The 14634-nt window shown below is 39.9% G+C and overlaps 1 protein-coding gene across 1 annotated transcript; it reads left to right on the top strand.

Moving 5' to 3' along the window:
• Window positions 1-1454: 1454 nt before the first annotated feature.
• On the top strand, window positions 1455-12791 carry LOC115376412 (protein phosphatase 1K, mitochondrial). Its single transcript, XM_074933739.1, is given in 10 exon segments — window positions 1455-1528; window positions 5086-5250; window positions 5830-5994; window positions 6696-6710; window positions 6712-6869; window positions 6989-7089; window positions 7619-7784; window positions 10824-10968; window positions 11062-11196; window positions 12618-12791. Coding segments are annotated over 9 exon segments (1122 nt in total). The 5' UTR covers window positions 1455-1528; window positions 5086-5145; the 3' UTR covers window positions 12750-12791.
• Window positions 12792-14634: the final 1843 nt, after the last annotated feature.

Genomic DNA, 14634 nt, shown 5'->3' with positions numbered 1-14634 from the left:
TAATAATAATAATAATGATGATGATGATGATGATGATGATGATGATGATGATGATAATAATAATAATAATAATAATAATAATAATAATTATGGTACTACTACTATTAATAATAATATAATGCAGTGAGACTGACGTTAATAGGAGTTTGTCACCACACACAGAAAAATAAAGGTGCTAACTGGAGCCAGAAATGGCTCTTCAGAGTGATGGCATAGAAAAAATAAACATTTTTTGTTCCACAAAGAACCTTTTAGCAAGAGGTTCTCTGAAGAACCCCCAAAGGTGCTTCAGACCTTTAGGAAAAATAGGTTTATTAAAAAAACATTTTCTAAGAAAGTTCCTTGTGGGCCGAACTGGTTCAGTAAAGAACCTTTTTTATGGTTCTTTAATAATTTTTCAGAATAAAAGCCTCTCTGAGTGTTTTAAATCAGATGATTGTGTGCAGGTTGAAAACCAACATGAACGTGTTGTTGGCCGGTTCTCCACGTTCCTTGTTCCTTCACTGGGTTCCAGACGAGCTATTAAAAATGTTTTCTGATGGTTTATAGAGCGAGACATTAATCCATTCACTGAGGAAATAATCTGCACATTAATCCATTCACTGAGGAAATAATCTGCACATTAATCCATTCACTGAGGAAATAATCTGCACATTAAGGAAATAATCTGCACATTAATCCATTCACTGAGGAAATAATCTGCACATTAATCCACAAGGAGAAGAATTGTTAGCTGCTGCCGCCACCAAATAACTCCAATAAACATGAAGAACCTTTAGCACCTTAAAGAACCACAGAGAGTGTGTGGAGAACCAGCCCCTAAATAAAGAGGTTCTTCAGTTCAGTGTCTTGCTCAAGGGCACTCTGACACGCTCTGTAGGAGCTGGGGATCGAACCAGAAACCTCCTGATTACCAGACGACCCGCTCTACTATTTCGCTGTCATCAAACTTTAACAGACAGACACACAGACAAGTAGAGAGACAGACAGACAGAGAGACAGAGAGACAGACAGACAGGCAGAGAGAGAGAGAGGCAGAGAGACAGACAGAGAGAGAGAGAGAGAGACAGACAGAGAGACAGGCAGAGAGACAGACAGAGAGAGAGAGAGAGACACAGGCAGAGAGACAGACAGAGAGAGAGACAGGTAGAGAGACAGACAGGCAGAGAGACAGACAGAGAGAGAGAGAGACAGAGAGACAGACAGACATGCAGAGAGAGAGAGAGAGACAGAGAGAGAGGCAGAGAGAGAGACAGAGAGAGACAGGCAGAGAGACAGAGAGACAGACAGGTGGAGCTCCTGAATTCCTTCCCGCGGCTCTGGCTTGGCGCCAAAAATCTCACACACCCTCCGCGCCTCATTGGGCGGTGACGTCACGGCCTCCCGGGCCTCTGATTGGACGGCCGCAGCTCAGTTTAAACCCCCGGAGCCGAGCCTCCGGGAGCGGCCCGGTGTGTGCGCGAGGCGACGCGGAGCAGCGGCTGGACGGACCTGTTGCCCCGGAGACAGGCGGGAAACCAGCGGACAGGTAGAGCTGCTGCAGCCGGGCTCACGGTTCTGTTAGGGGTTTAGTTTTGTTTTTGTTTTTATTTTTATTTTTATATTTGTGTTGACTGCACTGTTTGCTTTGGATTTACTTTTTTCAGTCTGTTTTTTATTTATTATTCATAAAGGAAAAATTAAACCTTAACCTTACTGTGATGTATGTGTGTTTATGCTGCTGCTTTATTTTTTATTTTTTTATTTATTTTTTTGTGTGAATGTTCTATAATATCCTATAATATCCCTGTAGTTTTCCAATAATATTTCCACTGGGGTGTGGAGGAGGGGTGTGTGTGTGTGTGTGTGTGTGTGTGGTGGTTATATAATTATTATAATTATTAGATAATTATAATATAATATAATAATATAATATAATTTTGCAGTAAATTTCTTTTACTACATTTTTGCAAACTTTCCAGAAATGTTTTGCTTTTTTAAAATACCTCTTTGTAGTAATTAAAATAATTTTTTTTTTTTTGATAATTTTCCACTTTTTTTCCCCCCTTGTTTTTATTATTTATACCTCTTGGAATATTTTTTTTTCTTTTACATGTTTACATTTTTTCTTTTTCTGCTTATTTTTTTTATTTTTATTTTTTTTTGTTTTTATCTTGTATGCTAAAATTTATTACAGACCTTCACCAGTGCACCTTGACTTTAATCTTTGTTTTCTTTATGTTTTCATGATTTAATCACATTAGTTTTTATGCATTCATGTTTTCATCGTTGTGTTATTAAAGTCAGGCTTCATGAACATCCAAACAAACTGCAGCTGATAGTCTGACGCAGTACAGATAGAGCTGTTATGAATCTGTGTGTGTGTGTGTGTGTGTGTGTGTGTAACCTGTTTATCCATTCATGCATGCACACATATGCCTGTATTGTGTTATTATGTCAACAACAGATCACATGGTGTGTGTGTGCATGTGTGAATGTGTGTGTGTGCATGTGTGTGTGTGCGTGTGTGTGTGTGTGTGTGTGTGTCACAGTAACCCAGAGTGTTAGAAGTCACAGGACCGGGTTACATAAGCCTCCCAGGGTCAGTGTAGTATTCAGAGTTGGACGTGCTGTTCGTTTTCTGCAGCGTGGTGTGCCGGGTGGGCGGGGCTTAACTGCCAAAAACAGCAAACAGGTTGTTTTTTATTGTTTACGAGTCAAATGTTGATTCATGTTGAAGGACACCAGGGGCCACAGGTCAAGTTTCATGTCGCCTGACAACTGAAGGGCTTTTATTTTGATTTTTGTCTGATTTTTTTTTTTTTTTTTTTTTTTTTTGTGGTAACTTTATTGGGTTTTTTTTTTTTTATTATTATTTAATAATTGTAACTCTGGTTTTCTAGCAATTTTTCTACATGTTTACATAGTTTCTTTTTCTGCAAATTTCTGGTAATCTTCTTGCTTTTCTACATTTTTTTTTGGTAATTTTTTAGCTATTTTTTACATTTGCTATTGTTTTGTTTCTTTTTCTTCTAATTTTCTTTCTTTTTGTAATTTTTCGGGGGAATTTTTTTGGACTAATTTTCTAGTACAGCTTGTATTATTTCCCATTTTCGTTTTTCTTTTTCTGCTTTGTACTTTTTTGGGGAAATTTTTTGGGCTATTTTTCTAAATCCCCCATGTAAGTTTTTTTTTTTTTTTTTTTTTTTTTTAATATTTGCCACTGTCTTTTGCCAATATTTCTTCTAATTTGCTACCTTTTTTGTATTTTTGTGATACTAATTTCCAGGTCACCTTAATGTAATTTCTGACTCGTCTTGTGCTGATTCTGCAGCGTTTTATTTTGCTGATTTCCTCGTTTTGTTTTGTTTTATTTTTTCTGGTGTTTTTAAAGAAACGCAGCGACGTTGCTGGGGTTTCTCCTCCCTGCGGCTCGGAGGCTTCAGACCTCAGATTATTTTTATTGGGCCTGCAGGCCGTACTGTACATGTAACAGAGAGGAGGAGAGCTATTTGTGGAACACACACTCACACACACACACACTGAGAGAGTGAGAGGGAAGGTGAGATGAAGGTTCAGAAGGAAAGGAAGAAGAGAAAGTAATGGGGTTGGAAAGAGAGAGAGGGAGGGAGGAGAGGAAGAAGTGACAGAAAGAAAATGAATAAAAGCTGGAAGAAGAGAGGAATAACATATTTATATTTATTTATATACAGAGAGAAAATCCATGTTCGTGTTTAAAGGATCAAACAGCAGCTGACTCTTCTTTCCCTCATCCCTCTCTCTCTTCCTTTCCTTGTTTACCCTCTCTCTTTCCTTTCCCTTCCTCCCTCTCTTCTGTCTCATCATTTTATTGCAAATTAATTGTATTTCATTTCATGTATCTGTTTAAGATAATGAGATATGAGAGAGAGCAAGAGAAAGAGAAAGAAAGAAAGAAAGAAAGAAAGAAAGAAAGAAAGAAAGAAAGAAAGAAAGAAAGTGGGAGAGAGGTGAGAGGATGAGAGAGAGATGGAAAAAGAGAGTGGGAAAGAAAGAGGGAGTGGAGAGAGGAAGAGAGAGGAGAGGAATAAGATCTTTATATTTATAAATAGAGAGAAAAATCCATGTTAATGCCATCCAGTTTATTAAAGACTGTTGCTACCAGCTGACCTCCTTCCCCCCTCATCCCTCTCTTCTCTCTCTCTCTCTCTCTCTGTCAGTATTCACACGTCTTCTGATCTTCTGTTGCTTTACTTCAGTTTGTACTGCGTTCCAGAGGAAGGTCTAGTACTTTTTACTGCGTTAAACATGTAGCTGTCAGCTGAGTGACACTGATACTTCCTGTTAAAGTCACAGGTTTGACTTTCACTTCAGTCCATTTCTGCTTCAGGTTTGTCCTTCACTTCATTTTAAATCAGATCCATTACAGAGACCTTTCACAATAAAAGCCCAGTCAGCAAAGATGAGAAGAACAACCTGTTGTTTTGTTTTTACCTCTATAACCTGTAGTTTTATCATAGTATTTCCATAGAGACTTTATTGTTTATTTATTTATTTATTTATTTATTTATTTAGATGGGGGGTCATTTCCTTGTAATTTCACTTTAACTACACAAGTACAATAATTAAAAATATAGTTTTGATGCATTTTTTCCCTATTTTTAATACTTCTTGGATTTATTTTTTCTTTTACATGTTTACATTGTTTTATTTTTCTGCTAATTTTCTGCTAATTTTCTTCAATTTTTTTCTTTTTTTAAATGTTTTTTTTTTCTTTTTTTAGGTTTGTCTTTGTATAGTGTGTTAAAATTTACTACCAAACTCTAAACAGTTTTCTTGTAATTTGTAATTTCTTGTAATTTGAGAGAAAACGAGATTCGTTTTCTCACAAAATTTCTGCTATTTTTAAACTAATTTTCGGGATTTTTTTTTCTCATTTGCCGTTCATTTTCCATGTTTGTTTGAATTTGCTGAGGTTTCAGGTTTCTTTACATCCAGCTAACAGCGTCTAGCAGAAGTCGCTAGCTCATCAGTAGCTAGTGAGTTAGTTAGCTTCCCCGCTAACCTGTGTGAATAAAGTCGATGAAAAGCCATCATGAAAGTGTTTTCTTTCTTTCTTTCTTCCAGAGTTCACCTCCTGACCTCCTGTCGTTTCGTTCTGAGCTCAGCTGTCTGACAGTGTTAGTCATGTCGTCCGCCGTGCTGCTGAAGTTGGTGCGCTGTGGCCGCTCCGGTGCCGCCGGGCGGGCCTTCCTCGCCATCCGCACCACACAGGAAACTGCCGCCGGACAGGTGAACCACTGTCAGAAACAGGGGTACAGTAGGAGTCCATTTCTGGCCTCTAAGGTGCAGTCTACAAAATGTACCTCCTACAGGGCTAATTATGGAAATCTGTGGATTTGGAAAATGCATAATCCAATTCTCCAGTCAGTATTGGAACAAGACTGGTTTCCATAAGATACAAACCCCAAGGGTACAACTAGGCACCCGATGTCAAGGGAACAAGAGATGAACCTTAGAGGCCCCAGTGACGAGCCTTGTGGGACACCTAAAAGTGCAATGATGTGCTTTATTTTCTGAGAGTGCACCTGCGGGTTAACAAACTCGAGGAATGCATTTCGTAAAACTCTACACCAAGCACCAAGAACAAGCAAAAAAAAAAAAAAATAAAAATAAAAAATTTAATGTCCTTTAACAGATTGAAAAGATCAGTGTTGTGTAAGTGTGTCAGAGTGCAGATAAGCTTCTTGGCGTGGATCATATTTGCACTTTAATGACGCATTTGGTGTTAATTTTTAGCTCGTAAAAGCACAGAGAAAGTGGGGCAGTGTGTCAAAGGTGGATTTGTTTACCCCCGTCCCTCCCGTGCAGGCGAGCGGGGCGGCGTGGGTGCGCTGGGCGAGCGGGGCGGCCCGTTTCGACACAGACGGCAGCGGCAGGCCGGTGACCTGGGACTCCTTCGGGATCTGGGACAACCGGATAGAGGAGCCGATACTGCTGCCCTCCAGCATCCGATACGGAAAACCTATACCACAGGTAGAGGAGGGGGGGCGGCGTTAATGGGGAAAAAAAAATCAAACATCCCAATATGAATCACATCTTTTACTGCTGCTTCAGTTTTGTCTTTCTAATGACGTACACCTGGGTCAGAAAGTAAATAACTAAGGAATAAAGTTACTGCAAATGGCTTTTTCTTGTAATGCTGAATAATAAGCCCCACCCACCTGGTTCATCATGTGGACCAAAACAAACTCTGAGAAATGGTTTAAATAATTATGTGATCCAGATCTGAAATTAAATTCCATGTTCCACACTCATCAGCAGTTACAAACATGTTTTAAATAATGAATTCACAATTTTGGATTTGAACACGTGGTTCACTGTAAATACCAGTAAAAGTTATCTTTATATATGTGTTTATGATTATGTTGTCATATGTTAGAAAGCATTGTTTTGTTTTTTTTTTAATTGTTTTAATTGGTTAAAGGAGCAAAAGCCTTTTTCCCGACTTCCCCAGACTGAGACCAGATGTTGGACACCATTTCCACCTCTGGACGTCCACTGGTTCAGTTCCTATGGGTAGCATTTCCTCTTAGCTTAGCATAAAGACTGGAAGTCTATGGGAGACGTTAGCCTGGCTCCGTCAAAGTGAAACAATAAACCTTCCAGAAGCTCCAACTCTCTCTCTCTCTCTCTCTCTCTCTCTCTCTCTCTCTCTCTCTCTCTCTCTCTCTCAGGTCAGTCTGTCCCGGGGTCGGCAGCGCCTCAGTTTTGGGTCTCAGGAAGCAGAACGAGGATCGCCTCCGTGTCGCCCGTATCCATGACAACCTGCTCTACTTCGCCGTGTTCGATGGCCACGGCGGCCCGCACGCCGCCGACTACTGCTACACGTTCATGGAGAAGCACATCAGGTGGGCATGCATGCGCAAACACACACACACACACACACACACACACACACAAACACACACACACACACACTTGATGTTGTTTTGTATTAATGAAACGATATTTGTGATATTTTGTGTAGAGACGCTCTGGAGGAGGAGGAGGACCTGGAGAGAGTTTTGACCAAAGCCTTCCTGGACGCAGACAAGGCTCTGCACACACACCTCAGCTACTTCGGCAAAGGTGACACACACACACACACACACACACACACACACACACACACACACACAGTCAGATGTCTGTTGTCTTTAAAGTTAAGCTGCTACAAACGTGCAGAAACACAAGCTCAGCTGCTGTCTGCTTTATTTAAAGCAACATGTCAGGCAGCCAATCAGGAGCCTGGTTGAGACAGCGCTCTGATTTGATTGGCCGACGATCAGCAGAGTGTGTACGGTAGCCAGCAGGGACAAAGTTTGACCTCATAGCCAAGGAGCAAACACTGTCTGTAACCGAGGTTTTCAGATCTTTTTGTCTTAATTTAAACAGCAAAAACACATTTTAACATCATTTGGTAGTTAAATAATAATAATAATATAATAATAATAATATAATATAGTTCAGAAAGTTATGGCCAATTATCAAATTATAAAAAAAAGAAGTTTGCTTGCAGTGCTTGATGTCCCAGCTCTGACACAGGAAACAGCTGCCATGTCAGTTTGATGAACATATTTTTCCTCTTCCTCCTCCTCCTCCTCTTCCTCGTCCCCAGCCTCCTTCCTGACCGCGGGCACCACGGCGACGGTTGCTATGCTGCGGGACGGGGTGGAGCTCGTGGTGGCGAGCGTGGGCGACAGCCGGGCGCTGCTGTGCCGGAAGGGGCAGGCCTTCAAACTGACGCACGACCACACACCTGACCGCCGGGACGAGAGACACAGGTACACACTCTCTCTCTCTCTCTCTGTTTTTACTGTTACTACTTTCTAGTTTTATTTTCTCTAGTTTTATTTTACTGTTATTAGTACTTACAGTTACTATCAAATCTACTGCAACACCAGCTGGGATTATTACTACTACTTTTACCAATACAGTACTATCAGTACTAAAACAGCTGCTGTTACTTTTAGATCTACTACTGTTACATTTGCTACTACTTCATTATTATTACTGCAACTACTATTATTTTTGCTACTTTTACTATTACTAGTACTACTACTATCATCAGGATTATTACTATTACAAGAATTAAAATACACAGGTGATAGATAAAAGTAGAATAAAAGGTAACACTTTACAATAACAGTACAACAATTAACGTTACTTAACGTTAGTTAAAGCCGTAATAGTTAATTAACTGTTAGTTAATGATTATTATGGCATTTACTAATGTTAATAATATCTACAATAACCCTTAAATAACATATAAATTAATACCTTAGCATGAACAGCATTAGTACATGATTCTTAGACACATTAGTTAACAGTTAGTTACCTGTTACTTCATGTTTATTAACTGTTACTTCATGTTTATTACCTGTTATTTAATGTTCATCACGGCATCAACTAATGTTAATCGTTGTACTCTTATTGTAAAGTGTTACTGAATAAAACTATAATAAAAAGTATATACAATATGATTTTATTATAATAATACTGATGATAGCATTTACAATACTTACAAGTTAGTGCTAGTTGTTCTATAAATCCTGCTGCCTCTTTCTATTAGAAGTACTTTAGTACTAATCACTATTACTGCTACTGTTACCATTACTGTTTTGATTACTACACTCACTATTAGAATAAGTACTTGTGTCAGTAATATGACAGTATTTTCTGCAGCTAGTACTAATATTACCCCTGCTAAAGTGAGAGTACATTAGCAAACAGCTAACAAGTGGGAAATAAAGTACAAAATCCTCAATATTTCTATTTTCTTTCTCTCTCATTTGTCTGAAGTCCTGAGCTGTGTTGTGAGCTCTGGGCTGCGGCACAAATTGCAGATTGAAGGTTTAAAAAAAATAAACTCTGATTTTCCTGAGACGTCCCCCTGGGCGGTGGGGGTTTTATTGTGAAATCAGAGGGCGGCTGTTACATCAGAGCAGGAGAATCGGGGCAGAGGTGTCGGCTTCCCCGCAGCTCTAAATATAAAGCGTCTGGCTGTGTTTCTGTCTGGACGCCGCCCAAACGCATGAATGAAATACTGACGGGGTGAAGGATCCCGGCTGGCAGCGCTCCTTAACTAATATGGGGTTGAGGGGGTGAGGGGTGGGCGGGTTGGGGGGTCGTCCCGGGACCTTTTCTGCTTCTTAGAATTATGTTGTGACGATCTCCTCCAGGTTCCTTGCAGTTTTGGGACTCAGATATCAGCAGCAGGACTTCTGTGTAAATGCAGCCACTTTAAAGGAGAGCTGCAGAGGGAGTTTGTTGATTTGTTCATACGTGCAAAATAATTACAGAGTTAACTGCTGTTTCGAAACAAAGAATCCTGAGTGTGACACAATAGTCCAGTAATTTTAGGCCAAAATTGGGGTCAACCTAGGACAAACTGCAAGAGAAGCAAACTCAACTGATTTTGTATCCTCAGTTTGTCCTGAGTGAGGGGAAAAAAAGTCCCAAGAAATCCCATTGGTGGAAAGTTTTGAAAATCACCTCTATATGACCATATAATACCAAAAAACACTGTTTTTAACACACAGGGGAAAGGGGTTCAACATTTGACTTTCAGATATCACTATAAAAATTCACAAGTTGATTACACACACAAAGACAAGAAAAAAAGTCAATTACAAGTTCTTTGAATTATTCTGTTTACACATGCATATCACAGATTATCTGATTTGATATGTGCTAATTGCAATAAATGCCAGAACAGATATTTATATAATAACAGTGAATATAACAGTGAATTAAAAGGTTACTATATATATAGTAACCTTTTAATTCACTGTTTAAATATCTGTTCTGGCATTTATTCCTTATATTCCTTATTAGCGCATATCAAATCATATAATGTGTGATATGCATGTGTAAACAGAATAATTCAAAGAACTTGTAATTGACTTTTTTTCTTGTCTTTGTGTGTGTAATCAACTTGTGAATTTTTATAGTGATATCTGAAAGTCAAATGTTGAACCCCTTTCCCCTGTGTGTTAAAAACAGTGTTTTTTGGTAATATGTGGTCATAAATAGGTGATCTTCAAAACTTTCCACCAATGGGATTTCTTGAGACTTTTTCCCCTCACTCAGGACAAACTGAGGATACAAAATCAGTTGAGTTTGCTTCTCTTGAAATTTGTCCTAGCTTTTTTCATAAAATAACTGGACTAGTGATGTTGCATTAAAGAGGAGCAGTTTTCTGCAGAATACGTCTCTTCCAGTAAAGCCTGAGTGCAGGAACATAACAATAAAACTAATGTCCACTGTGATAGGTCAGCTGCATCATTTTTCAAGCCAAGGTTGTAAAACAAAATACGGCGTGAAGCGACAGAAGGCAGCGTGCAGGCGCAAAAATAAACTCATTCTGTCCTTTAGAGCTGCACCTGAAGGCACCACTAAAGAGTCAGGGTTTATTCTTAGCTTGCCAGAGTGTGATCACATGTCCAGGCTCTCAGGAAGAGGCTTCTCAGTGACGCCTGGGACATTTAATACACAGAAAATCAGCTGATTTTAATTCTGACACCTGGTGAGCAGGTTTATTCATTTTCTGGCTGCAGCTTCACCAACAGGCTCAGATTGTCTTCCTTTTCTCTGCTCATATCTTTGTAAAATTAATACTTCCAGTTTTTTGGCTGCTGGTCAGACTGAGGAAGACATTTGATCACTTCCTGTCAGACTCTGGCTTTAATTTTCACATTAAAAGATTCATCCATTTATCGATTAAATAATAAAAAAAAACCATCATTAGATCAGTGGTTGCACCCTAATAACAGGTGTGTGTGTGTGTGTGTGTGTGTGTGTGTGTGTGTGTGTGTGTGCAGGATCCAGAGCAGCGGTGGCTTCGTCACGTGGAACAGCGTGGGCGTGGCTCACGTGAACGGCAGGCTCGCCATGACGCGCAGCATCGGCGACTTCCACCTGAAGCAGAGCGGCGTCATCGCCAAGCCCGACACTCGCCGCATCACCGTGAGGCTCCGCCCCCCTCTCCTCATGCATGTTCTAACTGCTTCCTGTTTGCTCCGCGGTAACAGCAGACCCCGCCTCCGCCTCTGTCCGCAGGTGCACCACACCGGCGACGCCTTCCTCGCCCTCACCACCGACGGAATCAACTTCCTGCTGAGCGACCAGGAGATCTGTGATGTCATCAACCAGTGCCACAACCCCACGGAGGCCGCGGAGATCATCTCACAGCAGGTGGGACGCAACACACACCGTTACCGTGCCGTTACCGTGCCGTTACCATGACGCCTGATGTCCACTGTGTTGCCAGGGCATCCAGAACACCCTGTACATTTTAATCCTATGAAAAAAAGATGACGACAACAACAACAACAACAACAACAACAATAATAATAATAAGTGAAAATATCCTGCTTGTTGGACCTGAAAGCGCTACGACTGTGCATTGTAACAACAAGCCAGCTAATGTTTTCCTAATGTTTTTCCAGCTAAAACATGCTAATTAACGTGGTAGCTCATGTTTTCCTGATGTTGTTCTAGCTAAAACATGCTAATTAACGTGGTAGCTCATGTTTCCCTAATGTTTTCCCAGCTAAAAACATCCTAACTAACGTGGTAGCTCATGTTTTCCTAATGTTTTTCCAGCTAAAAAACGCTAATTAACGTGGTAGCTCATGTTTCCCTAATGTTTTTCCAGCTAAAAAACGCTAATTAACGTGGTAGCTCATGTTTTCCTAATGTTTTTCCAGCTAAAAAACGCTAATTAACATGGTAGCTCATGTTTTCCTAATGTTTTTCTAGCTAAAAACATCCTAACTAACGTGGTAGCTCATGTTTCCCTAATGTTTTTCCAGCTAAAAACATGCTAATTAACGTGGTAGCTCATGTTTTCCTAATGTTTTTGCAGCTAAAACATGCTAATTAACGTGGTAGCTCATGTTTTCCTAATGTTTTTCTAGCTAAAAACATCCTAACTAACGTGGTAGCTCGTGTTTCCCTAATGTTTTTCCAGCTAAAACGTGCTAATTAACGTGGTAGCTCATGTTTCCCTAATGTTTTTCCAGCTGAAAAACGCTAATTAACGTGGTAGCTCATGTTTCCCTAATGTTTTTCCAGCTAAAAAACGCTAATTAACGTGGTAGCTCATGTTTTCCTAATGTTTTTCCAGCTAAAAAACGCGAATTAACGTGGTAGCTCATGTTTTCCTAATGTTTTTCTAGCTAAAAACATCCTAACTAACGTGGTAGCTCATGTTTCCCTAATGTTTTTCTAGCTAAAACGTGCTAATTAACGTGGTAGCTCATGTTTCCCTAATGTTTTTCCAGCTAAAACGTGCTAATTAACGTGGTAGCTCATGTTTTCCTAATGTTTTTCCTGCTAAAACGTGCTAATTAACGTGGTAGCTCATGTTTTCCTAATGTTTTTCCAGCTAAAACGTGCTAATTAACGTGGTAGCTCATGTTTTCCTAATGTTTTTCCAGCTAAAGCATGCTAACTAACATGGTAGCTCATGTTTTCCTACTTAACAACATGGAGAAATCAGCTGATTCTCTCAGTTTGATGTTTTTTTTACAGTGCCTGAGGACCATAAAATAAAATGAAAAGTTCCATATTTTGGTGTACTGTCCCTTTAAAACACGGTGTGTGTGCTGCAGGCGCTGCAGTACGGCTCCGAGGACAACGCCACCATCATCATCGTCCCGCTCGGCGCCTGGGGGAAGCAGCAGAGCCCCGCCGCCGTCTACAGCATGAGCAGGAACTTCGCCTCCAGCGGCAGATGGGCATAGGACACACACACACACACACACACACACACGCACACCAGCAGCAGCAGAACTGAATGAGACGAACAGACACTGAGCGCAGCTACGGGAAAACACTATGGGAATGTTTTTTCATACTTTATTTATGAATTTAATTGTTGAATGATATTTTTGTATTTTAATAATTCATGTCAAAGTAGAAACGTCACGGTTTACAGTCACTGTTTTTCACTCTGCTGACACCAAAGTCTGGTGTCAAGATGCTCTGGACGCTGCTTCACAGGCGTTTCCACTCAAATTAAATCTCTTGGAGGAAAATTCGGAATATATTTTTTAATATTTACAAAGGGAAAAAGTAGCTATTGCCACAAAATACCTTAAATAACTATTATTATTATCAATACTGGGGCTCCAAAGCAACAACAGAGGCTTGACGAGATGAAACAAACAGCGATCTGAGAAATCTGAGAAATTGTATTTTCTAAAAGTTTTGGAAAAGTCATGAAAACCTGTGTGAGGCAGCGTCGGCTCTGTCGGAGGATTTCTGCAGTGTGTGTTCATGCATCAGTGTGTTTCAGTCTGCTGAGGGCTTTTCATTGGGATAAAACTGTTTTTAACTGTTGTTGGTTTGTTTTTTTGGTGTTTATGGGAAAAATATTGGACTTGGACTTCCTTCCTTGTTGTTGTTCACACACACTTTTTATTGCTTATTTTTGTCAAGCAGCTACTGGATTTTCAGCCATAAAAAACTTTTCAAAGTGCCTTTAGAAAGTGGAAAAGTCAAAACCCCACCACATTCACCCGCTGTGTTCCCTCGCTGTGCTAGGAAAAAAAAAACACTCTCTTACATCATCTCATGCTGCTTTCAGTTGCACTCGGACAACATCGTGGCACCTGCTGACACCTGGACATCGGAGTCTCAGTGAATGAACTCAACTGGGGCAGCCACAGGGGGAGGATTTCAAAATAAAAGTCATCTGTTCTAGTGAGGCTCATACACTAAAATACTTTCATTTGCAGATGGAAATTAAACTCAGATTTGTGGAGAAGCAGCGGGAAAACCATTGGAAATCATTGGTTTAAAAAAAGTGTGTGAACGCCAGATGAAAGAAGAAACGCACACAGGCACAGATTTTTCTGATCTTGAAATCATCCCTGAAAAATCATCTCACGAGATCATGTGACCCGTCATGTGTCTGCGTGAGCTCCGACTGTTTTATACTGTACATATAAATTGCATAGTTCGCTTTAACCTTTAAATGTGTTTGTCTTTCATTGTAGAGTTTGTCAAAGGAGCACACACATACACACACACACACACACACACACGGTGGTGAGCTGGACTTCTGGCTGGTTTATTCAATGAAAATGAAAATTGTGATGCAAAAAAAAAAAAAAAAAAAAGTCATTCCGACTAAAATCGCAGTTGCAGTATCAGTCAAAATAATTGCAGATCGTTTAAGGAAAAATTAATTATCTGCTGCAGAGAGGGCCATTAAAGGTGGAGTTACGAGGTTTTCACACAATTAACAACAACAATTTGACGTAAAACTCCAATAGCAGGAAAACCCACACTGCAAAACAAACAAACAAACAAAAAAACAAACAAAAAAAAAAAACAAACAAAAAAACTGATTTTTCTTCAGATTTAAAAAAATCCCCCAGCTGGATTAGATAATCCCAGCTGTCGTTTAAACACAAACGACACTCGATTCAAGAAAATTCTGGAAACAAGTGGCCAAAATGTTACAAACTGAAACGTGACGGTGTTGACGGTAAATCAGTGTTCAGGTCTGATTTCATGCCAGCGGTGGTTTTGTGATAAACAAATTATGTGCCAGGTTTTTCATATGGTTGCTGTTTCTCGAGTGGCTATGCAGATTTTTCATATTACACTGGTTTCTAATGA

Source organism: Myripristis murdjan, chromosome 18 (genome assembly GCF_902150065.1).
Source record: "Myripristis murdjan chromosome 18, fMyrMur1.1, whole genome shotgun sequence".
NCBI lineage: Eukaryota > Metazoa > Chordata > Actinopteri > Holocentriformes > Holocentridae > Myripristis > Myripristis murdjan.
Note: the sequence above shows the minus strand (reverse complement) of the source record. Positions and strands in the feature narration are given on the sequence as shown.